Source organism: Synchiropus splendidus, chromosome 2 (assembly GCF_027744825.2).
Source record: "Synchiropus splendidus isolate RoL2022-P1 chromosome 2, RoL_Sspl_1.0, whole genome shotgun sequence".
Taxonomy (NCBI): domain Eukaryota; kingdom Metazoa; phylum Chordata; class Actinopteri; order Syngnathiformes; family Callionymidae; genus Synchiropus; species Synchiropus splendidus.
This window is the reverse complement of record NC_071335.1, coordinates 38,631,609-38,658,993: the sequence shown is the minus strand read 5'-3', so window position 1 is coordinate 38,658,993 and position 27,385 is coordinate 38,631,609. Positions and strand designations below refer to the sequence as shown.

The 27,385-nt window shown below is 44.6% G+C and overlaps 1 protein-coding gene across 2 annotated transcripts; it reads right to left on the bottom strand.

Moving 5' to 3' along the window:
* Nucleotides 1–714: 714 nt before the first annotated feature.
* On the bottom strand, nt 715–27,103 carry LOC128754762 (FERM and PDZ domain-containing protein 1-like). 2 transcript variants are annotated; one of them, XM_053857612.1, is made up of 16 exons: nt 26,858–27,103; nt 18,423–18,536; nt 13,583–13,702; nt 13,059–13,216; nt 11,572–11,674; nt 11,422–11,467; nt 10,630–10,734; nt 9,627–9,722; nt 9,356–9,481; nt 8,822–8,941; nt 8,526–8,662; nt 7,334–7,553; nt 7,066–7,248; nt 6,832–6,976; nt 5,465–6,757; nt 715–5,223 (listed from the first exon to the last, which is right to left on the bottom strand). In XM_053857612.1, the coding sequence occupies exons 3-16, from the start codon at nt 13,696–13,698 to the stop codon at nt 2,027–2,029; spliced, it is 6,045 nt and encodes a 2,014-aa protein (XP_053713587.1). In that variant the 5' UTR covers nt 13,699–13,702; nt 18,423–18,536; nt 26,858–27,103; the 3' UTR covers nt 715–2,026. The 2 variants fall into 2 exon arrangements, with proteins under 2 accessions (XP_053713587.1, XP_053713588.1); XM_053857613.1 differs by lacking the exon at nt 26,858–27,103 and adding an exon at nt 26,707–26,850.
* Between the last annotated feature and the right edge of the window lie 282 nt (nt 27,104–27,385).

Sequence of the window (27,385 nt, the reverse complement as noted above, 5' to 3'; positions counted from 1 at the left end):
CAAGTTGGCAGAGTTCGCTTGAGCTGCTTCCAGCTCTCTGTTCGTGTTCAAGCATTATCTACACTACTGCACCTCACACACTACAGTAAGTTTAAATTGCGTCTCCAATAGATAATAAATGTCTTCTTTTTCTCCAATGAACTTTCACTTGACTCTGACTTTTGTATACTCTTTCTGCATTCATTAACGTTCCCCTCTCCACTGAGGAATCGTGTGTTCCATTAATCATGTCGTACCCTCACAGTGTACAGTAGCTTTTGTCACTAGGTTCATTGAACTAAAGTTGAACTCCTGTTCTGAAACCTAAACTTCAGGTTTTCTGTGTTGATCCTGCTGTCCACAGGGGATGCACGTTTGTGAATCCCAGGATGGTAGGAGAAGGCGGCGCCTTCCTAGAATAGTTGGCCATTTCATTTGGCCATGAAAGCGTCATCTCACGTTTCAACTGAGGTAAGTTGCCGAGCAGAGGTAAACGTCTTAAGACAAGTAATCGATTCTTCAGCAAAGTCACGCAATGTTAAATTGGTTAAGGGAGGAAAGTCATTGCAGTCAATCAGACGCAAGGAAGGCGGTACCTTCCCCTACCATCCTGGGATTTGCAAACATGCAAACAGCATCAGTTTTAGTGAGTCACTTTGACAAGCCTGATGGAGTGAAGTGACGAGTGCGTTAGTAATAAGCAGAGAAGACACGTCTGAAAAAAGACACCAGGACACGACCTTTAATGGTGGGATTCAGCATTTGCAAGAGCAGACATCACCATTCAATCATACACTGATCGAATCCCTGATTGGTTGAACCATGGGGCTCTGGCATCTAAACAGCATGCTGAGTGACCACGCTTTCTCATAGCAGCTTGGACAAGACAATTTCAGTTAGCAAAAATGATACACTTGCAAAATAAATCACCTGGATTTAAATTCTGCGAGAACCAAGACGTTGATGAATACAAATGTGTTTCAGCAAAGATCCAGATATAAGTCAAGATGCGGTCACATACTGCACTGTATTCCCAGTGAAACTATATCTTGTCATGTCTTCAGTGGCCATGCAGATCTAAAGTGAAAAAACTGAAGTAACGTTCCAGGTATAAATGCTACTAACAAATATGCACAATAACGCTTTGAGATGACTTTCAGCCAGTGATGTCCACGATGAACTGCAAACTCAAACAGGCGGAGCTGCTTGACAACACGAGTCATGTTAGTAAATCTGTAGTTAAAATGCACTTGGTGTAGGAGAGAGAGAGACTGCCTCATTGTCTTCAGATGCGCAGCTGAGCCATCAACCAGCTGTGAAGTTATAAGACATCAAGTCACAAATCCATGCAGCCGACACCTGGACGTGGAGAATTCTATGAGACGATAATATGGGCTGCTATTTCACTTTTCATGAATCCATACCAAACATCTGTGCAATAAAGATTAAGATTGTGCAAAGAACATCTTGTCACCGGAACTGTTACTGGCCTTTATATAAAGTCTTATATGCGCATACGTAAGCATTCTGCTACAAGAGGGAGATAGAAAATGCTAAAGACAGCTTGAGTTATGTAATTTGAGTTGATACTTCCCACCACTCTTATATTTGGTTTTGTAAACACTGACGTTCAAAGAAACATTCTCTGACTGTCAGGCAATTGTCAACACACGCCATCAGTGAACCACCTTTGAAGAACAGTTCCTTTTATGTGCTATAAATGATTAAATATCATCTTTTGGGGGGCTTTACATTCTTTACTTGAGTGGAAACACTGCAGTTTATGAAATCGATAAAGAGAATACATTCAGATACATCGATTCCTTGCTACTGGAATGAAAATAGGTCGTTTTTGCAGCTCACACCACAGCACAATCTCCACCGGCAGTATCATGCTCACAACCACCAGACACTTGACGCTCAGCGTTAACGTCGGCCATTATGGAGTTCGGTGTGCTTCAAAGACTAATTCACCTCAGCATTTGTAAAGGTAGAAAAAGAGCCAGTGTCACTTCACTGTTTCGAGGACAGGTGGTTGACTGTCCACTCAAAGTGCTGTTAAAGTGCGGAAGAGCTGAGTGAGGCAGAAGACTGAGGCAGTGAGTGCAGTGCACTGTTTGGCGAGCAGCTTGGTGCTCAGGTCCTGGCAGCTCCGCTTGTTGCTTACCCTCTCCGCTGCTAGACAGAAATCCCTGAATGATCGGGTAACATCTGTCAGACCAGACACTGCTTCAGCGTTCCTTCTGTCACACCGGTCACAACCAGAAAACCAAAGACATATTCCTGACAAATCAACAAGGGTGCGGAAACTGTCAGCCAGCGACTCCAGTATGCTTTCTGGACTCTGGCCGGCCCCCACTACGTCCTGACAGCTTGACATCAGTTTACGCGCCTCCATTTGGAGCAACCGCTTGTTCTCTGTAAAGTGGGCTGGACAGGTGTCCCTGGGGTGGCGGCCTCCGTAACATCCTTCAGAACGTTCACCTAGATGACTTTCCAGAATGGAAAGTAGCTGATCAACATCTACTCTGAGCACTTTGAAACCAGCAGGACAGTCCGGGTAGCGCTGCTGCCCCAGCCGACTGATGGGCTCCTTCTGCGTCTGAGGCAGGTAACAGTCCGAGGCATGAGAGAGTGGAGAGAGAAGTGGGCTGAGTTCTGACGTAGAGGGGGAGAAGATGAGGGAGGGCGGACACGGAGGGGAGTGGGCGGTAGAGGTGGTGAGAAAAGATGGAGTAAGAGATGATGTGGTGAGAGGAAGAATGGCTCCTGGTGCAGGAGTCACGCCTCTGCTGCGGCATGAGAACTCATACACTGTCAGCTCTTCATCAAAGCTGGCCTCGCTGCTGAAACAGTTTGCATAGACAGCTGGACAACCGCAAGCATCCAGTGGCATCTGCACCCCATCTGCAACAGACTCACATCCAGATGCCAGTGCTGAAGAGAATGACTCTGGCTTCATAGACGGAGATGCCAGCCCCTCAGTTTTGGGTGAGTCTTCACATAATGTTACCATGCTGCTGCAGCTTGAAGAAACAGTCAGTGGAGCGTCTGTGTCCAGCTCTGCGGCGCTACAAAAACCCATCAGTGGTCTATCACTACTGGTCCTGCCACACTTCTCTGAGTGACTGTGAAAGAGCAAGCCCGGCCCATTCAGATTCTGTGTGGTCACCACAACAGGAGAGGGCTTACAGGGCGACTGAGCAGTAAAATCTTGTAAATGTTCAAAAGGATTGACAGTTGGCATCAGTGATTCTGGAGCATCTTTTATTGGCCCCGGAGTGTCCAGATCTGGGCTATCTTTTCGGAAGGTGCTTGCTATTGAGGTTGGCGGCCTTGTTATTGGACCAGGTATATTTTTGTTGGGTCCAGCTTCAGTTCTTTGGTGTGATTTTGGTTCAGCCTGCACTGGGTGGCTGTCTACATCTACCAACATCTTCTCAGATTCTTGACTGGCGCAGAACCTGTCAGCAGCTTTAGCTGCTATCTCAGCATCTATGTCTGAGCCAGTTACTGTTGCATCAGAGTCATCTGACTCCATTGGCTCTGCATCAATTCTCAGATCGATTGTCTGTGTGACATCATGGACATCTGTTAGTTTGATTGTTATTTCTTTTTCATCTTTGACCTCACCCAGACATTGTTCCTTAGTATTTTCCAAGCCTGCCTGGTTCAGGGACTCTTGAGAACGAGAAAAATAAAGTGGTAAATTTATTATCTTCTCATGAAGTGTTGATGCTGACAAGCGGCCCATGATAGTAGGGGAACATGACTGGACAAGAAGACGAGTTGGAGAAGACAGTTTGGGGGGAAAATTGTTGCATGGCAGGCTACTTTTTAATCTAACATCCAAATTAAATGAAGGAGCAATGACTGAAGATGCAGCACCGGAGTTTGTAATGTCGGTGTGCGGATCTGGATTTCCTCTTCTGAAAGCTTCGGTTCTCATTTGCTCATTTTTCCCTTTGGCTGCAGAAATGATCGACATATCAACAACAGAAGCCAACTCTTCTCCAGCAACATCTTGACAAGTAAAATCGTCATCATCGAAAACGTTGTCCGAGTTGCTGCTATCAGTAATTTCGTCACAAGCATTCAGCTCAAGATCGATGTCACATAATTCTTCATCTTCACTAACACTGTCCAAAAAGTTTCTGATTGGGAGGTTTTGTTTGACCAACAGCTTCTTCTCAAATGAGGTCGTTACGGCGACCATGGTTTTGTTCCTGTTTGCTGAACTCACATTTTGGAACGTTTGCTGCGGTGCTGCAGGAAGCAAAGGTGACAGTGGGGCGGGAGGTGGTGGTGGTGGTGAGACAGAGGGAGGCACTGAGTGGACTTCAAGTTTGTGTTCCTTTGAGATCAAGTCTGGTCCTGCTGCAGTCACGTACCCTACTGGTTGTCTGTCCGTGACAGTCGTAGACGGTGTAGACAGAGCATTTGAGCTGATGTGCCATCCAGTCCCAAGCACTGATCTTGTTGAAACCAGTTGGTCAGAAGTCCCACTCTCGTGACACGTGTCATGCTTTTTTCCTCCCTCGCTGTTTAAGTCCAGAAAGAAATGAGAAGCAAATATTCCATTTTCTGTCAATCTGGTCTTCTCCTCTTCGTCGATCGCCCTCTGGCCCTCCCCTTCCTCTTTTCCATCTCCCTGACGGTCAGCGCTTTCCTTGCCATCAGGATCTACACGGCAGCGAACTATGTTGATGGAAGGAGGGCCGGCTTCGAGGTGCTCTGTGACTGACTTGGACTCCAGAGATTCAGGTTCCATTTCCATATCTTGCTTCCTGTTTTTGTTGGGCCCCTGAGGGTTATGTTTTTGAGAGCCACACCCTGATATAGAGGAAATTGGTTTGGATTCAAGTTGTGAGGGCTCACCTTCAGAGTATATCAGTGAGGACACAGTAACACTTAGACTGCGGGTTTGCGCCGATGGCTCAGGTTCTGAAGTCACCTGGAGATCATTCCCGCAATCAATGCCGTTGTTAGGAAGTATGCACGACAGTGTCTTTAAACTCGGGTCTGGATATGACACTGTAGAGGTGTAAGCTGTTTCCATGAAGGAGCGGCGCTTACGGGATCTCTTTCTCAACTGGAACAACGTTTCTTTACCATCTACAGGCGCATAGTCGTGTGTTCCATCCTTATCTGCGTTGGCATCTCTTTCTTCATCCACAACAGTGACGCTGATGTCATTTAGGCTCAATGTGCTCAGAAAGTCCTGTTTCATGTCTTTTGAAAAGCCTGCAAGGGAGGACAAAAAGACATGTTTAAATGCTGCATACAACAAGAGACAGCAGAGAACAGTAGAAACCACCCAGGCTGCACAAGGTGAATGAGGTACACAACATGGTTTGTAGTGTACAAAAACCTTCTTTTATAAGGCAGCACATGCACTGCACTCCCACAAGATGGCAGTATTGTTACTGCATCGGGCTTTACACAGTACTGCATTCTATTTTGAAAAGAATTTCCAGGAAATCACCTCGAAGCACGTCCTCTGATGTCTGGTCTTCCTGTGAGGTGAAACGATCATTTGCATCAAAGAATTCCTCATCCGAGCTGCTGTCTCCGAAACCAGGAGGTGGCTGCAGGATGGGAATTGCTTCCACAGCAATGTTTGTGTCGCTCTCCAACTCCTCTTCTTGGAGGTGACTGTTAAGGCTGCGTGCACTGTCGGGGGTGATGTTGGAGCACAGGTTGTAATAGCATCGCGCATCGCCTTGATTAAAGTTGAAAACAAACTCCATGTTTGGTGATGGATGAGATGGAGATGTCAGCTGTCCTTTGGAACTCCCTTTCCTGGGGATCACACCACTCTCACTTGCTCTTCTCAAAGCATGGTCCATCTCAACCTGCATCATTTCCCTTCTTCTCTTCAGCTCTTCCTCATTATTATCCTCCTCCTCGTCATCTTCACTCGCTTCTGGAGGGCTGGGCAAGAAGTCGATAAGGCGGGACAGCTCAGCAAAACACAGTGTGTTGTCCTCAGAGCAGGAAAGACCTAAACACTGTCTGCTGGTTGGACTAGGAAAGGCTTTTGAGAGTTGCGGAACGGCTTCGTCGCCCAAGCGTCTGTGACTTTCAGCTTCACTGTTGTCCTCTGTAAGGCGGAGAAGAGGATGTGAATGAGCAGGTGGAGGACTGAGGAGATGCGTTTCCGAATGTGTGTGAGAGAAAGGATGGATCTGAAGCATACTGGATTGACTTTTTGTAGTTTTTTGATGGATTGATGATGAGGAGCATGAAAGCAAGTCGTCTTCCTCCAGGGCATCAAGAGAGTCACTGGACTGACTGTTAAGGAAATGAGAGTCGGTTTGACAGGAGTCTGAATTTTCTGACGGCTGGTCTTCTGCCACTCGTCTGTGGCTTGAAACTTTCCTTTCTGCATCTCGTGTGGGCCGCTTAGTCAAACACTGTGAGCCACTGTCAGTTGCCGTGTCTTGCATTTGCACCCTGTTCTCATTTCTAACCGTCTCATCCTTGTGCTGCGCTGTGTTATTTATACCTTGTTTAAAGTTTTCATCCTTCAAGGTTTCCTTTTCCGTGTCAACATCTTTGTCTTCATTCTCTCGCGCCTCAGCTCTTGTTTTTGTTGCCATTTCCTTGATAATTCTGCTTCCTTTTCTGTCTCTGTCTTTCCTCTGTCTTCTGTCTGGGTCTGAAGAAGACCTGGTGCGCGTATATGGCCGATCATCACGGGACACGGCAGTGATCAACGAGTCCATGTCCAGGTCTGCGGAGCTGTCTGACTCACTACCACACCTCGAAACATAACCTGGGTGACAGAAATCAAACACTGATTCAGACATCCATGAGAAAAATGTCATCAACTGATATGGTTCCAAATACCTTCCTCAGCTGAAACTTTATGTTTCTGTGACATATCTGGCCACGGAAAGACGTTCAGGTTGGGGTCAACAAAGACTCTGCAGTAACCTGCGATCAAACAGGACATGTCCTTGGCAGCCGCTGATTCCAACAGTAATGTAATGGGCTAAGAGAGGAGAAACCACATGAACATCGGGGAAAGGAAGTCATGCTGTCATCATTACGAGGATGAAAAATCCTGGCCTCCTTGCCCACCTTGATGTCCTGCAGGTAGATTTTGACCAGGCTGACCTTCTCAGTCTCAGGAAGCAGCTCAATTCGTGTGATGCTCGTAAACTCGGTGAGGTTGGACAGGATACTCAGCTTATGGTTGACCACCTGACTAACACCATAGCGTGCCCCCACCAACAGGCTCACCATGGACTCCCTGTCCTGCAGCTGCAAGGTGGGACAGACAGGGAGGATCAGAATATCAGTCAGGTTTGTTTTTCCTTATGTCTTCAGAGAGTGCAATATTCAGTACCATCATGGTGGCACTGAATGACTTTCCCCCAAATGACTTCAGATCACTGAGCTCCTCCAGGTAGTTGATCCGTGCCTGATTGACAGACACACTTTTCTGCTTGGGATCATTCTGTGAAACGCTTTTCTTCATGTGATAGCCAATGGCCTTTCTTAGGTCCTTCTCTCTCATGTTCCTCAGCAGAGTAGGTGAAACAAAATTCTCTATGCCCCACGTCTTCCTAAAAAAAAAGACAGGCATGTCATCATTGCAAATTTATACGGAGACCCAACAACAAAAAACCTGGCACTGCAGGGTGACATGACTCAGATGGTGGACAGATTTCAGCTATGGATGAGTGTCAATAACTGGGTTTTCCAGACCCTTGAAAATGTGCAAAATAAAAAAACAATAGATAAATAAATAAATGATTTTAAAAATCCCAATTACAAATCAGCACAGCTCTTGAGAGAGCAGCATTATGTAGCACATGCAGTCAAAATACCCAGTTGGTGCTGTCACCATTGTCACGATACCTCAATGCCGACTCTTGTCACTGCACCTAATTTTGTCTAAGAAAACTCTTTTGTTTTGCAAAAAACTGGAAAGGAGAGCCAGCTAATGTGTGCCTGAGTGAGAAATTCAACTTCAGGTATTAGTGTGTAAAACTAATCTTAAATATAATGTCAATCTGTGTTTACAAGTTGTGCATAAAAAAACTAAAAGTTCGTCTTTATTTTTTTTCAATTTATGAAAATTATTTACAATTGTGTTTTTTTTTGTTAGTTTTCTATAATAACCTTGTTTGGGAGGAAACATCGACACAGTTGTCTGAGTAGCATCCACTCATTTCACACAAGCCATTAGCTGTAATGCTACATTGAGATTACTGACTCAAATAAACAACATGTCTCATGTCAAAGTCTTTGCTACCATTTGTTTGCTGCGGTTGCAGTTCTTATCCCCTGAGATTTACTCTCTGTCCTGGCTAACACTGAAGAATGAACGGTAAGTCTTAGCACAACTGAAAAACACAAATATTTGGAGAAAATGTTGCACTTAAAAATGCTGATATAGTAGTGTGGCGATATTTTCTTTCACCCCAAGTAAATGTAGCCTCAGTGTGATTCAGGTGCTGAGTAAACACTGAAAAGCGCGATGCAACAAAAAAGTTGACCCTTAATTTAGAGCACTACAGCGCTATAGTTCTCACGTGATGATCTTCAGGTTTGTCTTTGGCGATTGTCCACAGCTGGAAAGTCTCTCCTGCATATGCAGGGCTGCAAGACGCAAGGCTGTGTTGCACCTCATTTCTACAGCGAAACGTTCCTGGAGCACATCGTTCACCCCCTGAAACAAACAATGTGCATTTCAATTTCCAGTAGATGAGACAACTTCTTCATTCCTGTCTGGTTAATGCTCCATGACTGATCCTCAAATTAGAATATCATTACATATTCCATCTGGTTGTCAACTGAATTTGGAAGACAAAAAAAATCAAACATATACCTGCAAGTAAAGGTACTCAAATGCGGTTGGATCCTCTCGTAGCAAACTCTGTGCATTTACAGGAAGAAAACAAACGCGAAACAGGCATCTGTAATCGTGCGCCTCTTTTTTTTGCACCACCTGGACACAGCAACAGATGGAGGATTTAAACGGTTGCTCCAGCGGTTGTGTTACTCCAACTTAATAGGCAAAGATGACAGATGTGTAATCATGGAAGGTTTTAATAAAACACCCTGCAAATAAGCAAACAAGAAGAATGCAATACTTTTCTTTATCATAGGTACTAGTTGTGGGACGTCATACTGTAGATAAACCTAAATATGTCCTACAATGTGCATCCCTCTCTGTGGGATAAAGATGAGAGCTGACAGCCTCCAACAGAGATATCCTCATCCTGCAATATTCAAGGCTGTAGAGGGAGCTCAAGTGCAGAGTGTTTCAATGCTGGTCAGCGCTTTCAAATGATGAATTGCCTTGCTGTCAGGATATTTAGTGCAAGAGGGGTGCTGCGGTGTTTATGTAGAATGCGTGTACCTGCTGTATTCTTTCTTCCTCGTGCAGAAGCAGTAGTTTGGAGACACTGTTCTGCTGCTCCAGCACCAGAGAGAAATGCTCTATATGGCTCAGGGAAAGCTTTTCCTTCAGTGTCATCACAATATCCTGGGGCATAAAAACATTATCTCAGCCGACCATATCAGGTAACTAGAGAATGACCTTCACTAAACAGTAAATATTGCAAGTGAAAATGGATCAGATTTTTATGTCCAATTTCTTGCGAATAAGAAACTCTATGACTCAGTTTCACCTTAGCTGTGGTGCTGGGTTCAAACTTAAAGGCCTTGGTCTGTCCGTTCTCCAGGTAAACCTTCAAAACATTGGGCAGGAACAACAGCGAGTTCCCCTAAAAACCACAGAAGAAGGTAAGGTAAGGTAAGGTAAGGTAAGGTAAGGTAAGGTAAGGTAAGGTAGGGTAAGGTAAGGTAAGGTAAGGTTAAGTAAGGTAAGGTAAGGTAAGGTAAGGTAAGGTAAGGTAAAGTAAGGTAAGGTAAGGTAAGGTAAGGTAAGGTAAGGTAAGGTAAGGTAAGGTAAGGTAAGGTAAGGTAAGGTAAGGTAAGGCAAGGTAAGGTAAGGTTAAGTAAGGTAAGGTAAGGTAAGGTAAGGTAAGGTAGGGTAAGGTAAGGTAAGGTAAGGTTAAGTAAGGTAAGGTAAGGTAAGGTAAGGTAAGGTAAAGTAAGGTAAGGTAAGGTAAAGTAAGGTAAGGTAAGGTAAAGTAAAATAAGGTAAGGTAAGGTAAGGTAAAGTAAGGTACAACATTAATAAAAAAAAACCCAAAGACATGAGTTACGAGTTAACAATGGGAGTGCAACAATTAAGGCTACTGTCCTCTTTTTATAATGAATCACAAGTTTAGAGTCCAACAGCAGACAGTGGGCAGGATGAAGGGAGTATCGATCTGCTAACACTAATGGATGCTCAAGGTTCTGTTGATTTCTTCATCCTGCCTGCAACATTGCACACTGCAACTCTTACCAAACGCAAGGCACATTTCATGTTCTCGTTTTGACATGTAAACAAAAAAGAATTTCAGATCCGATCTGGGTTTCAACTAGGGTTTTACTTTTTATGTAGTTCAACTATAGTCACTTTAATGCAGTTTTTAAATGATAGTCTGAGACGTGAAAATTGAATTTGCTGCTAAAATAAACTTAATCTACAATTAGGAACCTCTGCCATGGATTTCTGTTGTTTATTGTAATATGGGAGAAAGAAGACGGTGTTAGGTCCATCATGCAAAGACTCACTCTCACCTGAGAGTGTCCATTGACCTCCACTTCTTCTGCAAAGCGAACTTTTACTGGGTTGGATTTGAGTTTTGCTCTCTTCTCTGGTGTGATGAATGAGGACTTTGGACCCTGAAAACAAATGCAAACTCAGTATGTACTCATGTACATATCACCCAACACATTTGCAGGGGACCACCCAGAGAGGTGCCAGTTACTTGCAGCGCACACATTCACACCCAAACAAAGTTCATCCCGGTTTCGGACACAGTGGCCGCCAAGCCCAGCCTCCTCTGATGTCAAAGCTTTGTGGGCTAAGAGTGTTGATTTTTATTCATACTGGGTTTTCCATTATGCCGTTAATGCCGTTTGTGTGTATGTTTTCTTGTCTCCGCAGTTAAGTCCATTAGACACTGAGACCTGTGAATCTGACAGCAGAGCTGCAGCAGAACATTACTGAGCTGTAGTCATTTATCAAGCCTCTCCTCCGACTCTTCAGAGAAAACAGGCATGTTGACACACTCACTGGGATTATTGGGGGTTGTGATTGCACAGTTAAATGGACGACCTGTCAATGTGTGAGGTTGGTTGTGGCTTTTGCAAGTGACCTTGGTGACATGAGCGTTGTTAGCATTGACCCAGGACATTGACAAGCGAATTTATGTTCATGAGGCAACATCCAAACCTTGAAACACTATAAGGAATGAGGCACATACAGGCGATCACACACAACCATTCCATCTTCTCTGCCTACTGTGTGTGTGTCTGTGTGTGTGTGTGTCTGTGCATGCAGCCTGCATGCATATGAAAAACACTCACCATCATTGTTCTGAGAACAGTCATTGTCAAGGTATCCTGACACTCCCTAGAATAGTTAGACAGTAATTAATGAACCATGACTGATAAACAGTAAAGGATCTGTTCACATTCAATTGGGTTGCATGAGCAAGTGCAGTTCTGTGCGAAGACCTGATGATTTCAGCAGCCTGCTCCGGGGTCAGATCATCGACAGCAACGTTATTGATTTTCACAAGCTGGTCGCCAGGGACGAGTCGGCCATCTGCAGGACCACCTGGACACAGAATGTGAGTGGAGTTGTCAACTTGATGGTTTATTTTTGGCTTTATTCTTCATGCATCACACGGCGAATCAGAATATTATGATTGTTTTGCAATCCTAAATTGTTTCACAACATTCACTTCTTAAACATATGCAAATGTTTTTTTCTAATGTATAACAGAAGTCATTTGCAGTCATCAATATTTGGCCTGCTTGTGCAAAACCGATCTGCATGTCAACGCATACTGTAGCCACCATTCCAGTGACTCCATAAAGGGAAGGCACTCTGAACTGGAAGGGCCCAGACACATGATGAGTTTCAAAATCAAATGTGACTTTCTTGTCGGAGACCCCACATATGAAGATACAAACACACTACATGGAAGTGTGCTCTTCATAAGAGGAAAATCCAGAAAGAAACATCAGAATTATTTTTCTTGGCCCAACCGTTTTGAGAGCAGATTTAGAGTCCTTAGTCGGAAGGTGCAAAATCAGACAAACACAGCCAGTTTACTTTTCTGGGTCTCAAGTGAGCAATATACTGTAGACCCGGCCCTTAATCCTATGACTGAGGGTAGTCAAACTTAAAGTTTGGGGCTGTAAGCACACCCATCCATCCCAACAGGTTGCACCTGTCACCTCGGGTAACAGAAAAAAAGTCCAAGCCCTCAATCGACACTAGAACCTGGACTATGTCTTGAGGTGAAGCCAACTATATAAGGTCCGCACTTCGACTATTCTCTGGCCTAACATCCATGACAGACGGGCCAGTTGAGGACTCTTGGGCCAAGCCCTTCCTGGATTGGTTCCCAATCTGTCAGCATCCGATCTTCTTAACCTCTTTCACAGGTGGTGTCGCTACCTGAGAGAATGGATCCATGTTGAGCTGCACTGTTTTTTTAAATTTTGTTCGTTTATTTAGGCACACTGGCATGACATGTGGGAGTGATATAAAGATAATATAAAATGTCCTTGTTTTATATAAAGATGGGTCACAACCAGCGCCAAATAAATCACTGCCACCAATAATCTGGATGAGTACACAGACACTGTGACTTCATGCAGTAAAGCAGGCCCTTCATTTCATTCTGGAGGAGCTGGACTCCCCAGGAACCTATGCCAGGATTCTGTTTGTGGACTTCAGCTCTGCTTTTAACACAATTCTTCCAGCTCTGCTTGAAGCCAACAGGTGGATTATGGACTTCCTGAAGTCAGCGTGTGCGGCTGGGGACGACTATCTCGGACACTCGGACCCTCAACATCGGGTCTCCTCAGGTCTGTGTTCTCCCTCCATGGCTCTTCTTTCTGTACAGCAACTTTAATACTGTACCAATTGTGTATACAGCACGCCTGTCTGATCACATACTCACACGATCAAGACAAAACACCTGGAGTACCTGGAATGACATCTTGCACTAATATGGGTGTTTCGGTTGACAAGGTGAGTCCATGAGAGCTGAGATTTGAATCCCGCTGGATCTGAACACTGAAACGGAAGGGGTAGTTCCTCTGATCGGAACTGCCACGCTCCCCAGTCTTGTTCTCCACTCGGTCCCTGCAGATCAAGAACATTTTTCAAAAACGTAATACCATGTAAAACGTGTGTGTGTGTGTATCTTTGCGCAGGCATGTTTTGCCAGACTTGAGTACCTACCAAATGTTGATAAAACACCGTTTTGTGAGGACATTTTGCTTTGTGAGGACATTTTGGCCTGTCCTGACAAGGTTTAAAGGGTGAGAATGTCACTAAGAGGAGTTTATTGTAATTGGACGCATGTTTGTCCTGCTTTAGGTCAGCTATTTGTTTTGATGGTTAGGTTTAGGGTGAGAGGCTGGGGAAAGCATTATGTCAATGAGAGGTCCCCGCAAAGAATCGGTGCATAATGCGTGTGTGTACTGAATAAAACAGAAACAAAATTACCGACTTAGAGAGTGGGACCTGCTGCCCAAGTCTCTGGACCGTCGCAACCATCGCCCCACCACCTGCTCAACCCTGCTAGTCCGGCGGGACGGGGAGCGGCTACGGTCCTGCTCCATTTACCTGCCAAAAAAAACCAACACTTATCATGCTGACATGGCTGTGCCCACGATGACATCACTTGTTTTGCTTCATTCTGCCAAAAGCACTTAGAGATGAATACGAGAATGGTGGTTTGCATCATCAACATCAACACCAAAATCAATTCCAGATCTGCTACCACACACAAGTGCCGCTTTTATGTGTCTTTTAATTGTACGTAAATCCCATGTGGTCTCCTTTCTCTTCTTAAGAGAAAAAAACCTGCTGTGGCGCAAGGCTTAATACACCGCATTCTCTTAGAAAAATCAACCAACCTCATTCCCATGAATCGTAGAAAAACTCAGATGGTTGGAGTTACAGATGATTTCCCTGAATGGACAGTTGTTTTATGGCGCATTCCCAGCTGAGTCCAGCTGCAGATGGAGTGTTGGGTAATTGATAGCAGTATTGACAGCACTATACCCTGCCATGGGTCAGGCCAGATTGTTTGCCGGTGAGGCGGTGGTTGAGGATTTAAAACCCAGTCCTTGCCTTAGTTTGAAAGAAATGATTTCAGGATGCAGAAGCATAATGATACATTACTGTCAATTAATTGATAGTTTACAATGAATGTTTCAATACACGCCAAAATGAAGCTCCTGCACGCTGAAGGTTCATACTAGCTCTGGACCCATGAAACACACCACACCTAACTTTGAGGCATAATGAACACGCCTAAACAAGTCGGAAACAAGTGCAGTGCTTTAAAGACGAAAGACTATGGTCACTCGACATATTGACCCAAACTGCTGACTCTCCAATTACTACCGTGTGGCAGCCAAAATGATCACTGATATGACTGCATCTCCCCAAAATTTCATCAACTCCAGAAATACCAACTACGACCGTTATGCTTGTAGCTCTGATTAAGGTCAGACTCAGGACTTGAGTGAAGTGAAAACTACCATGGGATCCTGGAATCCAGATTATATTAGTTCGAAAGATTATAAGATAAGATATAGTTATTTGATGGTCCGGAAGCTTGAATGTTATAGTCAAATGAATTGTGTCTGAACAGAGCCGGATGAGTCTTGAACGGGACGGGAGGATAATTCAAACAAAGAAATAGTCAACAAAACAATTCTGTGCGTTGGCATGACAAACAAACATCTATGCTGAAATAATCCGAATTTGGACACTTTAATTTCGTAAAAGAACGAGTTAAAGAGCCATTCAGTAACACAATACTTAGAATTAAGTTAACTTGTTCATCCAGGGTGAAATACAAACCCAAATTAGTCATTTCCATTAGGTCCGGGTCATATCCCAACAAACCAGATTGAAGATGCAGGCATGGCAATACTCCGACATTTGGTGGGAGGGGATGAAACCTATTTTTCACTGGAGGATAAATGAGACTTTTCAGGGATGTGAAGCAGTAAGAAGACCACAGGTTTGAACCATGACCTCATGACAGCACCATTCTGGGTGCTGGCGTTCATAGATGAGGATGACGAAGTTAAACATGATACATATATATACATATATCCAAGGGACACTGGATACTGTACCGCGACCACTGCTAAATAAAAGCACACGCTGACCTTCTTCACAAATTAAAGACGTTTTACAGCAACAAATTGGAAGATCACAAGGATGTACAGAATCCGATACAAAACTTTGAGTCCTCTGCATTATCAGGGAGCACAGTATGATGTGAGCCGTCAGCATCTCAAACGTGTTCACTGAGCTGTACAAGAGCAAGCATTGTGCAGTAAAACATTCCTTACAGTGAAGACCGCTGCTGCTGATGTCACCATCCAACAATTGAAATCACTGAAATGGGTAAACAAGTAGTGAGACAAGTGAAGAAGAAATTGTCTAACCGCAGGACATGGTGATGAAAGTGCTGAGTGACAGTCAGGCAGCAATATCTCCTCAGGGATCTAATTGACGTCATGAGCCCATTACCCTTCCATCTGTTTGCGAGGACCTCTCCCCTGCTTTTCCTTTTTGATGCCATCCTATCGGCTTCTCATGTAGCACATGCCATTCATGCTCTTTCTCTTTGCTTACAGGAAGTCTCTTCTCAAGTTACACAGTCTGGAGTGGACTAACCGAGCGATCCACCAACAAACTGATGACAATTCACAAAATTGTACATGGACTCACACATGCAGCAAATTGTTTAGAACTCCAAAAAGGAAAGATTTTCTCTTGACAACCTATATGTTTAACCAAATATTTACTCTTAATCCTTGTTATTTACTTTTTAATCCATGCCGACATTTCTTTTAATTATAATGCATGCAGCAAGATATGTGAATTTAATGGCAATATTTCAAAAGTATGAACTTCAGCAGATCATTTAACCAGTATTATTATTATTATTATTAAGAGAGCTTCCCTCACCGTTACATTTGCCGCCATTTTCTAGCAGCCTTGATAGCCCATCATGCCAACTTAATATATATACCTTGAGCACAGTCGACGCAGTGCTTCTCTGATGCTTTTCTTGAAGTACAGCTACTGCACACTAGTCCCTCCAAATCTCTACATATTGAATAGGGCAGCACCAGTCGATCAGACGGGCCGTCTGATCAACTGGTGATTTAATGGCACCGATATGGACAGTTACTATGTCATCATGATCAGCCAACCCCATGACAAATACAGAGCTGTTTTTTTTTCAAATACGATGCTATACATATTAATACACGAGTAATGTTATTACCCTTACTAACGTTACATCACCATTTGAAATTGACAAAAGTTAAAAATCTCACTACTTGTGATACTGCAGTCCCTCCTGCAGACTTGCAGGCACAGACAGCGAGCCAGCCAGCCAGCCAGCCACGATGGCGGTAGATGGGGAATACTCCTCCGTCCAAGAAAATACCAACTGAATTGCAGCTAGCAACGTGTATATATATATATATATATATATATATATATATATATATACGTTGCTAGCCGTCAGCATCTCAAACGTGTCCACTGAGCTATATATATATATATATATATATATGTATATATATATATATATATATATATATATCTGAAAGTGAATTTATATTGATCACATCAGTTCATCAAAGTGCACAAGACCAGACCATATAGTATTTCCTAGTGCCTGCATTGTGTCCCTGTGCGCAGTACAGCTACACTTTTGCATGACTGCATTTCCTTACCTCCTAACTGTGTGGCACATCTATCCATCAAACCCACAGGCAGGCAGTACTATAACTGATTTGATGCTGGCATCAATCCCATAAACTCATAAACTATTGTATAAATGAAAGGTCAGGAGATATTTTGTATTTGATTTAGCACTGCACCGACCCAAGTACATAGATGATATATATGTGAACATAAGTCTTGCTATCTGACAAGCCCACTGGGCCACAAACTGACATCATTGGAGAGGATAACTGGGGGAAGAGGGGAAATCTGTGCACAGTATTCTTCTTCCTCAGCATAGGACTACTCACAGACCAACTCCTGTGCTCCGTGTGCCAGAAATGTTCCCTCATAGAATCACCAGAATCATCAATCACATTAATACAGTTCTTCCTAAAATCAGATTTGTCATTTACCAACAAAATGGTCATCGCAGATGTATTTTTGAATAACTGTACTGCCCCCTCATGTATGGTACTATGTTAACAACTTCACAATAATAACCAGTCAAGTTCTCATGGCTAAATATGTCCATCTTTGTCAGACTCAACCTGCATCTCACAGCTGTCACGATTCTCCAAACAATTGTCTCTGAGCAGACAATGTAGACGCTCTCACTGGTCAACAGCATCCTGTCCCTCAATTTCACTCCACTCATTGCAGCATGTTCGGCACACTCACAGAGCCCAATACAGTCCATGCAGATACATTTATCGCTATGTTATAGGGTTCAAAACATCTGAACAGAAGAGATACATTTCACCAATGAAATAGGTCAATCTCTGCAGGGGTACACCAATTCTGCACCATGTATCAGTTCACTTTGCTCCTAAAGCTAGTGTATCAAGCGCAAAATCAACAGGTTTGTGACTAGAAAGAGACAGTTGGAACAGATCGACAGTAGACCGTTTGAAACAAGTGTTAAAAAAGTTCAATACTTCAGCGAGAGAATGTAATAGGATGCTTTTTTTGGGGTCACAGGAGCTACCTGCTACCTGTTATTATGTATTATGTATTATATATAATGCTACCTGTATTACGATCCTTCTACCCTATAGGTCATGCTAAAAGGTGTGAGTCAAACATTCTTATCCTAAAAGAAGAAACCTGTTAATCGGTAGTGAACAAAAGTAAGGAACCACATGGTAAAAGTTGGAGTTTTAGTAGATATTTGGTGGCTTTATGAGCTGCCAGTACCTGGAGTTATGACATGCCATACAAAAGTTTGTGAACTGTTTTAATATAAGAAGTAAATGCAAAACCAGTCATGAAAGCATTGAAATCTCTCCCAGCTTCTCGGCAGAAACAACAGCATGGATGGGTTCCAATCTAACACAAATGTTTGCATAATGTGCCTAATGCACACAAACACAGACAGACAGAGAAGGAAAATGGGATTACTATGTGCGCGTGTGTCTGCAGGCTGTGAGAGCGTGTGTGCATCAGTTGAGCCAGATTAGACTGAGCTCCACCTTAATCTTGCTGGTCTGGAAATCTCCTGCATGTTCAATCGCACTGTCTACCATTGGTTCACTTTGCTGTTGGAAAATCAATGACACTCACTCTCTCAGACAGTACAAACCTGCTGCTGGCCCCGTGCGTCAGGGCTCCATGGAGGCACTGACTACAGCCTCTTTCTGCTTCCATCTCGTCCAACGTTCAACCAGCAAGGATCAAGTTGGCACGTCTTCATGTCCTGTTGAAAATATGACACAGAACTAATCAGTCAGGATTAAGACCAAGGGCATGTTGTAGGAAGCAGCTAGCTGCCATTCAAAACAATGGAGGGACGTACAATGATCAGAGAAAAAGAAAAGGCCGGGTTCCAGCAAAGTAGGAGGGGTTTGTCCTCAGTCGAGAGCGCTGTTTGTGGAGTCCCACTCGCCCCAGCTATGCTCTAAACAGCATCCATAATTAATGGTCCCCTTACAAAGCCCTGGGAAAGAAGAAGCGGGCAACTTCTTGAAATCCCTCCTGTCACCTCCACCTTCCGCTAAAATGATTGTTCAGTCGCATTTGTCTTTTATGTCTCCCTTGACCCTCACTTCTGAAAAAACCTCTGCAGTTGCTCTTCTAGGTTTCACTCTAAAAGACTGAGTGAGTGGCACATGACAGCCCTACCACCAGTCTCCTTTGTCCCCAAATTCAGCGGCACAACCGACTCAGCCGGGCTCCCTTTTCCAATCCATCTGCAAGCGATTACCTCCCCGTTCACCAGTCGTACAAGCACATGCTTCTGTGACCATCTGAGTGGCTCCGTTCAACAAGGTATTTGATTTTGTGAACCTACTGTATGTATGTTTTTATAATGTGGGAGTATTGGAGTTTGTGTGTTAGGCAAAGTGCTGCAGACATGAATAATGTATCTAGATAATGCAGCTGCTTCACTCTACCAGCAACTTACAGGCAGAACGAAGCATGAAGGATGACAGAGAAAGAGAGGGAGACAACTATGAGGCTGCAAAAAAGCCCTTGTGATGTTAACACATGTATCTTAAAGAGATTTGTGCCTGGTTTAACATTTAGCTTGGACTGGAAAAATCTAAACATAAAATTGTTTCTAGTGCACTGGAAAAGAAGCCAGATAATGTGTCAATAATCTCTGTTCTTTTCTGTGATGAGTGAATCACATTTTCAGTTGGATCAAAAGTTTCCCCTTCTTGGTGCTGTGGGAAGCTTCACTGTACAGTTGGGACAAGGGTCAAGACATTTAGCGTCATCCCGTACAGTTCCTATCCTCGTCAAGCTCATGGTCACATGTAGCATCACAAGCAACATAATGATGACAGCCGTAGATCCTAACACCAGCCGTCTTTGTCAGGAAATGCCATGGGAGGGCAAACTCGTGATTCTATTGAAAGCCAAATGCATCAACACACAATGTGGAGGACACTTTCTGTACCTTGTGAGAGATCTGATGAGTGTATCATCTGTTCTATTTTCATAATATTGCTTGATGAGTATGATCATTTTTCCATCTAGTTTCCCGTTCTTGAGCAAGTTGTGGGCCGAACTAAATTTTGATGTTCATCTTAATGCAGAAAGTAAGAGCCTGTGACACATCTGATTTCATTTTTTGTTTTACTGTTGTTCAGCACTGACTTAGGCTCAATGTATTCTCAAATGTCCAGCCACCTTCCCTTCTTTCATTGAATGCTCTTCAACTGCAATAGTATTTTGCAAGTTTCACGATTCCTTATTTATAATCTCTAATGTCAGAAAACGGCCCTGTAAATGGCAAAACTTTGTGCGTCATTTCATCACAAAGAATTTTGAACTACATGTACTTGAAGTTCTTATGGGCCACATAAAATGACTTGGCGGAATAGATCTGGCCGCCCAGTCTTGAGGTTAACACAGATGAATACTAGCTCTGTGACACTGAAATCTGACACATATGTGCTTTTCGCATGCAAAAGGAAAGCAACTTCAGGTGACAAAAGGACATCTTGTATGTGGAGACACTGCAGCAAGATTGCTTCTGATCAGTCAAACTGTATTTTTACTGAAGAATGTATGACAGAATAAAGGAAGAAGATGATCTCAAACTGATGCAGGTTGATCAGGAGCACACAGTTGTATCCATCAGGTGTCTGAAGATTGCTGTCAAGACTTGTCTGTTGCAACAAACTCCTACACCCATATATATGGCCCTTCTGACATTCAGTGGGACAGCCCTGCCTACTCCATGGACTGCCACAGGCGCCACGAGTCCAGGGGCGGGACTAACCTTCAGCTACCACCAATGGCGACACTGTAGTGAAAAGAACTATTGAGACCATTCACCATTTGAGCATAGGCTCAGTGTCCATGCGGGCGTACGTCAACTGGATTTAATGGGGAGTCACAACAACTGAGGAGGAAAACGATGAGTTGCAGGTTCTAGACAAACTCTTAGTTGAACATGTCGGACCTTGTATGTTTGTTTTGACGTAGAGAAAATAGAGTGGACGATGGGTGACAGACAATTGCACTGAACTCAGATGAGACTTGAAGTGTGTGGGCCTGTGGAACTTGTTTACCCAACTTTGTGAGGACAATTCTGACAAAACACTAGCTTTGTAGGAGGATAGAAATTGGTCTGTGTGTGTGTGTGTGTGTGTGTGTGCATAGAAACATGTTGAAATGAACCAAAACATGGGCTTCACAGAATCATTTGACACAGAGTCATGCATGTGGACATCAATCTTCTGGCAGAGCACAACTTTTGCAATGCTTATAGTCAATTAGCTGGTTGATCATGAGTGGACCACAGGAAAGCATGGAGGTTATTTCTCTGTTTCTCTTTTCCTTCAGTGTGACATGAACTTTATTGCCAATGTCAGTGAGGATCCCACCAACGAAGAAAGTGCTTTGGTACATCGTGCAATAATGATCAATGCATCCTAGCTTCGTGATCAGTCTGATGAGGTTTGGAATAAAACACCCTCAGCATCAGGACCTGCGAACGATAAGAGGCAGTAATGACCTTCTGTCTGAAAATAGGGTTTGGATGAAGGGTCACAGAAGTCCTTCACCAAACGACATGCACTTTGAGTTCACTGACAAAGCTGTCAAATCACTCGCTCTCTTAGCGGAAGGTAAGGCCAGAAGAAGAGCCGTCTTCCGAGACAATGAAGTGGCTGCGTCGAGCACCAAGGAGGAATCATTTTTTAACCGGATGGCTCCTTACAGAGACCCGGCCAAAGCCTTGGTGTCCAGCCGAAATGGCGGCAACAAACACATTCAATGTGGAGGCCGCCCGGCCCCTGTCCAGAAGCTCCTGCAGGAAGGACAGGACCTTGGCAACAGAGCAGCTGTACGCTGCCCCGCTGTGTACCAGCTAGAAAAAGCACTCCATTTGGAGGTGTAGAGTTTATGAGTTGCTGGGGCACGAACGCTCTGCGCCATATGAATGACTGCGTCCGACAGTCCCATGTCCAGCAGTCTCACCCTTTCAGCAACCAGACCTTGAGGGGGTGGCCCAGTACTGGACGGGATCGAAACTGACCCTGTACCAGAGCCCTGTGAGAGTCCAGAATCGGCCAAGGGGGACCCATCGCCATGCTGACCAGATCCGGAAACCATCTGGTCTTGGGACTGTCGGGGGCCACTGTGATTATCGTTAGCTTTTGCGTCCTTACTCGTAGAAGGAATGGCATCATCAGTCTCAACGGAGGAAATGCATACAGTATTCCACGCGGCCATGTTGCGTGGGCTACAGCATCCACCCCGAGAGTGGGGTTGTCTAACGCTCTCAAAGAGAACCACAGCGGAGCGTTGGTGTTCTCCTTTGACGCAAATAGGTCCGCTACTGGGACCCCGAAGTGAGTACAGACCACCAACACGTTTTCCGGACACATTCTGTCCGCGTCCACGTTTAGCACTCCTGGAACATGACGTGCTCTTGAGAGGACGCCGAAGTCAATATGCGAGGTGACACTCAGAGAAGGAGCTCTTACTCCCCCCTGGCCGTCATGGAATTGTCCGACCTGACCATCACGTGATGCAGAGAAGGTGGAAGGCTGGTCAGGTTCGCGGAGGCAAGGCGGCTCCCCCCAGACATCACGGCGTTCCATGCACTCTCTGGAGCGAGAGGACGACGACGACTGGGAAGTGTTTGGAGAGCTTTGCGGAGGACTTCTGGGTCGCAAGCTTTTCCATGTAGTCTGAGACGTTGGGTCCGAAGAGCGTGTCATTGGTGATGGGGGCGCCGATGACGTTCCTTAAGTTCTGTCTTGGCGAGCCACAGGTTGCGAGCGGCCATCTGGGACGAGGCGCAGACGCGCGCACCATCCACGAATGTGGCCAGCGCCATCTTCTGAAATGCTGTCGCTGTCACTTGGACCCGATGGAGCTCCTCACCTTCCAGCCTGTCCTTTTTGAGTGATCCATAGCAGCGGCCAGAAAGGCCATGTTGTTCGTCAGGGAGTAAGCCAAGTCAGGAAGACTACCGTGGTATGGCCCTTTTCCTTTGGGAGCCGTTGTTTCGCTCTGGTCCAGAGCGAGGAGGTAGGAACCAGACAAAATCCAAGCGTGTCCCCCAGGGGTGGCAGCCCCCTGGTGGCGTCCACGCCTTCCACTGTGGAGTACAAAGCGTAGCCTCTAGACGGCGCCTTGATGGTCAAGGGCACCCGAAGGTCTTTTTCAGAGTGGGCCCAAAGACTGTTCTTCTGGACCGAGGCTGAGGGTCTGGTCGACTTCTTTGAGGCCCTAGTGTACAGGGACTCTGAGAAGTCCTCCGGTTCCTGCTGAACAGGGAGAGGCACTCCTACTGTCTCTGCGAACAATTGAGGCATTTCGTCCATGGGGTACCTGCTCTGGCTAGGCCCCGCTGGAGTACTCTAGTACTCTAGTTCCATGTTCAACCGATGGCGTTGAAAGACTGAGTGGAAAAAGGGGCAGAGTGGCGGGAGTAGGGAGTCTTATATGTGGTGGGAGGTGCCTTCCTGGGCGGAGAGCCAATCAATCGAAGTCTCAGGCCGAGGCCAGTGCCTCGAAGTAGATTAACCAATAGTGAAGGCCGTTAGAACTACTTTTTTCACAACAGTCGAAAGGGCTGGTTACAAGACGATTCATTCATGCCACATTCACATTGATGGTGATAACTGCGTCCGTAGCCCCAGCTGTCCCGGACCCCCACTTACCACCACTATGATCTTTCAAGCACATTCATTCGAGGCAAGTTCAATAAGGTGTCTTTTGCATAAGGACACAACAGCAATGAAGCCAGATCGATGGATGGCCCGCTCCAACTTGAGCCACTGTTGCACTACTTCATGAATAAAGTATGAAACTTGGAAAAAAAGATGAGGCTGTTTCTTGACCCGGTATGTCAGCAGAGAGCAACACAAAGGTCAGCACATAAAAAAATAAAAGGGGGTAAATGAAGACTTTTATATTTCTCAAAGAAATTGTCAATAGAAGCTACATTGTGAAAGTGTTCACACTTGGAGCGATAGTTTCTGTTTCTAGATTAATGAACGTGACCAGGCACACTAATGTTGGCGGTATCTTGATGTTTTAAATCAAGATAGAAGAGTTTTAAATCATAATATTGTCGTCTGTTCGCCATCATTCACTGGTAATTATTGACATCCCATACACTTAAAAAAACATGTTATGTTGCATGATAGGGCTCATGGGCAGTCTGACTTTATGTGAGATGAACTAATGCAAATATTGGTAAATTGTTTGTGCTAAGCCCATGCCAACTGTGCAGAAACAGAAGGCCATTCACACAGTGTGCACTCATCAAACAATCAATGAATGAAACATACACACAGCAGTTCAAAATGCATTATAGGTACTATAAATAAAAATCATTACTAAACTATTGATATATAAATTACTTACAGTTAGGGATGCTCAGATCGATCGGCCACCGATCATGGTTGGTGAAAACATGAAAAAATGGACGCACCCCTGTATTCACAGCAGGATGCCCTAAATGTGCCTGTACAGTGCGTTGCTCATAGTGTCATCACACGAGTTTGCATGGAAAGAGTGTTTCCGCATGGGAATTTCACCGAATATGATGACATTTTTTCTCAGCTTCTCTCTGTTTTTCAACACTTAGCCGTAGCTTTGTTTTCCTGCGTAATCTTGCGGCTATTCACATCTTGCGGCATGGAAGTGCGCTGTGATTGATGGCATGACAGGAGGAAAACGCAGATAACTTCCAAACTTTAAACAATCGTTTGTAAAAACTATCTCACACCTTGTTAACCAGAGGAGTATTTTGGCATGTCTTTTGGTGTGAAGCTCCCTCCCCAGGCTCCAGTGTCAGGGAGTGTGGCAGTTGGCTGCACGACACACAGCGCTTGCCGATTACGAGCAAAATAGTTTAACAGGAAACAAAATTCATTAAGTCAAGAGGCCAGCCTTTACAAGTAACATCCGACTTACGACCAGCTCGACTTACGTCCACCCATACTGATGACCACAGCCAGCAGATGCCAGCAGATGCTTAGTTTTTTTTTTAATTAAATGTCTGGCACTGCAGCATGTAGCAGTCCGGCAACATGTAAGACAGTTATGGCAGCACAGTATCCCAGCATCTCACTCTCACACATCTACCACTACTTGTACCTATAACCCTCACGTTGGCTATTTAGAATGGCATTCGACTTACCGATCCCAGTCGTAATGTGTGAAAGTTTAGAAAACATATACACAGCTGATACAACTGTATGCTTGTTTAGCATAGATACAGTGGTACCTCGGTTCTCGACCACAATCCATTCCAGAAGGCCGTTCGAGAAGCGATTTGTTCGAAATCTGAATCGATATTTCCTATTACAATTAATGGAAATAGAAATAATGCATTCCAAGCCTTAAAATAGTCTTTTGTAGGAGTGAATGTAGAGTGTCTGCTGCAGGTGCGCTGTTCGTCTATATGTGTGGCCGCTGCATGTGGGAGGGGTTGCCGAGTGAGTGACGTCTCTCCAGAAGTGAAGAGGTGCCCGGTGCGTGTCCAGCTCTGAATGTGCGGTTCTTTGCAGTTTGGCTGTGACAAAGTAATAAACCAAGTAACGCTCTGTCCGAGACTCGCCTCATCCCTGCCCAAGCTCCAGCCGACAACAGGACATCAAATCCTGGAGTGTGTGCTCCAGCCTCGGAGGTGTGGAGAGCGAGCACCTCCCCTGTGACACTCTACCACGGTCCAGTGCGGAGACAGGGAAGGTTTTACACCTCAATATGAAGAAAAAGCAGTCAGTAAATGTAGCTAACGGAACACATCTGCATACAGAGGCTGCGTTATACACAATAAGAAAGGATGGCCATAATGCCAATAGTACGTGAAACTATTCTATCAATATTCCAAAGTTGGAGATATATCTAAACGTCTCATGGTTTTATACAGTGGAGTGCAGCAAAGGAAAGGTAGACTCTGAGTCAGCGATCTGTCAGCTAATACAATCTGATCCAAAGGCTCTGATGTGCCTTACTCAGCAGAAGTGCGAACAAAGTTGTTTTAACCAGAGTGACAAATGCTTCAATACGGAGCCACTTTGTTGGGCTACTTTTGCATTGCTTAGTAATTTGTCCAAAAGAGAGGAGTCTGTTTACTGTCGTGTGTAATGTATGAAGCCAGGTTATATAACAATCTTTATTGATGTAAGATCAAGCAGTGCACATCATGTGGCTGGCTGACGGTGTGTGTATTGTTGGATGTGTATGGCCAAAATGTCTGTACAGTGGTAGAATGGCACACCCAAGTTTTCATCCAGTATTAAACTTGACAAATACAAAGCATCAAAAATGTAGCCATGCCTAAAAATAACATCATAAATTAGTAAAGTCAGGGAGGGTCTTCTGAGCGCCATGAGCCTCATAATCTTCTTCTGTTTCTATTCAGTGCTTTTGTCACGTCCCACATATGTCACACGGAACAAGCAGCCACGACCCACGCCTGCATTGTACACTTCCACTCTACAACATGTCAGACAGGGTCAGAAACCCGAGGCTGGGACGTGATGCAGCAAATATTCAGAGCACAATTGTGTTGGAAAAGCATGCAACAACATTGTGTAGCATGTGGATGCGTGTGTTTTCAAACATGTACTTGTGTCTCCTTGCAGTCATGCATTACATAACACATTTTGGTTTTGAAGACTGCTTGTCGCTGTCTTCATGAATACTTGAACATTATTTTGAAGAGTCGGGGACTGCCTGAATTAGTTGGTCCCCGTCTGCTCGGGTGAGAGACGCTCACGGCCCTACGCCTTGCTGTCCATCTGTCACACAGCCCTCAAGTCTGCACACCCTGCCTTAAACTTATACCTTTCAAGGTAACGACTGGTTAAGACTCAGTGAGTCACCAGAAATATAATTCAGTCGCACATTGCCGCAGATTTGGCACAATCCCGAGACAGAATTATTACCTTATTGTGAATGGCATTTGTTCTGAACGTTAGTTTGCAAATACAATCCGAACACGGCAGGCGTCGACAACAGCTCTCTGGTTTGAGGTCGAGTGTATGTGCTTGACAGCAATGCATATTAATCTGGAGTAAGGAGGTTTGAACACCTTACCGACTAACGGGTGTCTTCTATCCTCTTAATCCGCTTCTGAGCGCGGGGCGGGACATCCACACTGTCCTGCCACCAACTTACAAACAGCGTATAAGAAAGAAATAACGAAACAAAATGAAAAAGAAAAAAGAAAAAACAAAAAGAAGCGCGGAAGCTGTCACTCATCCATCACACCTGCGCGAGCATGAGCATCAGTGCGACGCGAACCCTTTCCAGAGACGAGGCTGACGTCCCAGAGCAGGTGAGTGGCCGGGAGCGCGCACACTGCTCGTCTCAACATCCTCGGCCCCTCCCGTGTCTCGTGCATACGCACAAACAACGTGCACATATACACGACAACAGTGTCGATGTCGCCCCTACGTGGTCTTATATTGCAATTACAATGTATTTACTTCTGTATTGCAACTTTTTTGCACGCGCTACAGTTGCAACTGCCTTTGCATTAACATACTTTATTTAGATTAATTAGATCCTCCGACCAAAGGCATGTATGACACAAGTCGGTAAAACATTAGTATACAATATATG

What these genes read in the sequence shown, in the direction of transcription:
- LOC128754762 (XM_053857612.1), bottom strand. Translation starts at nt 13,698, where the DNA reads ATGGAGCAGGACCGTAGCCGCTCCCCGTCCCGCCGGACTAGCAGGGTT. An exon ending in AGGAAGAAAGAATACAGCAG is followed by an intron (nt 8,942 to 9,355) that starts GTACACGCATTC and finishes TGCTGTGTCCAG; the next exon opens with GTGGTGCAAAAAAAAGAGGC. An exon ending in ATCAGAGGACGTGCTTCGAG is followed by an intron (nt 5,224 to 5,464) that starts GTGATTTCCTGG and finishes CCTCCCTTGCAG; the next exon opens with GCTTTTCAAAAGACATGAAA.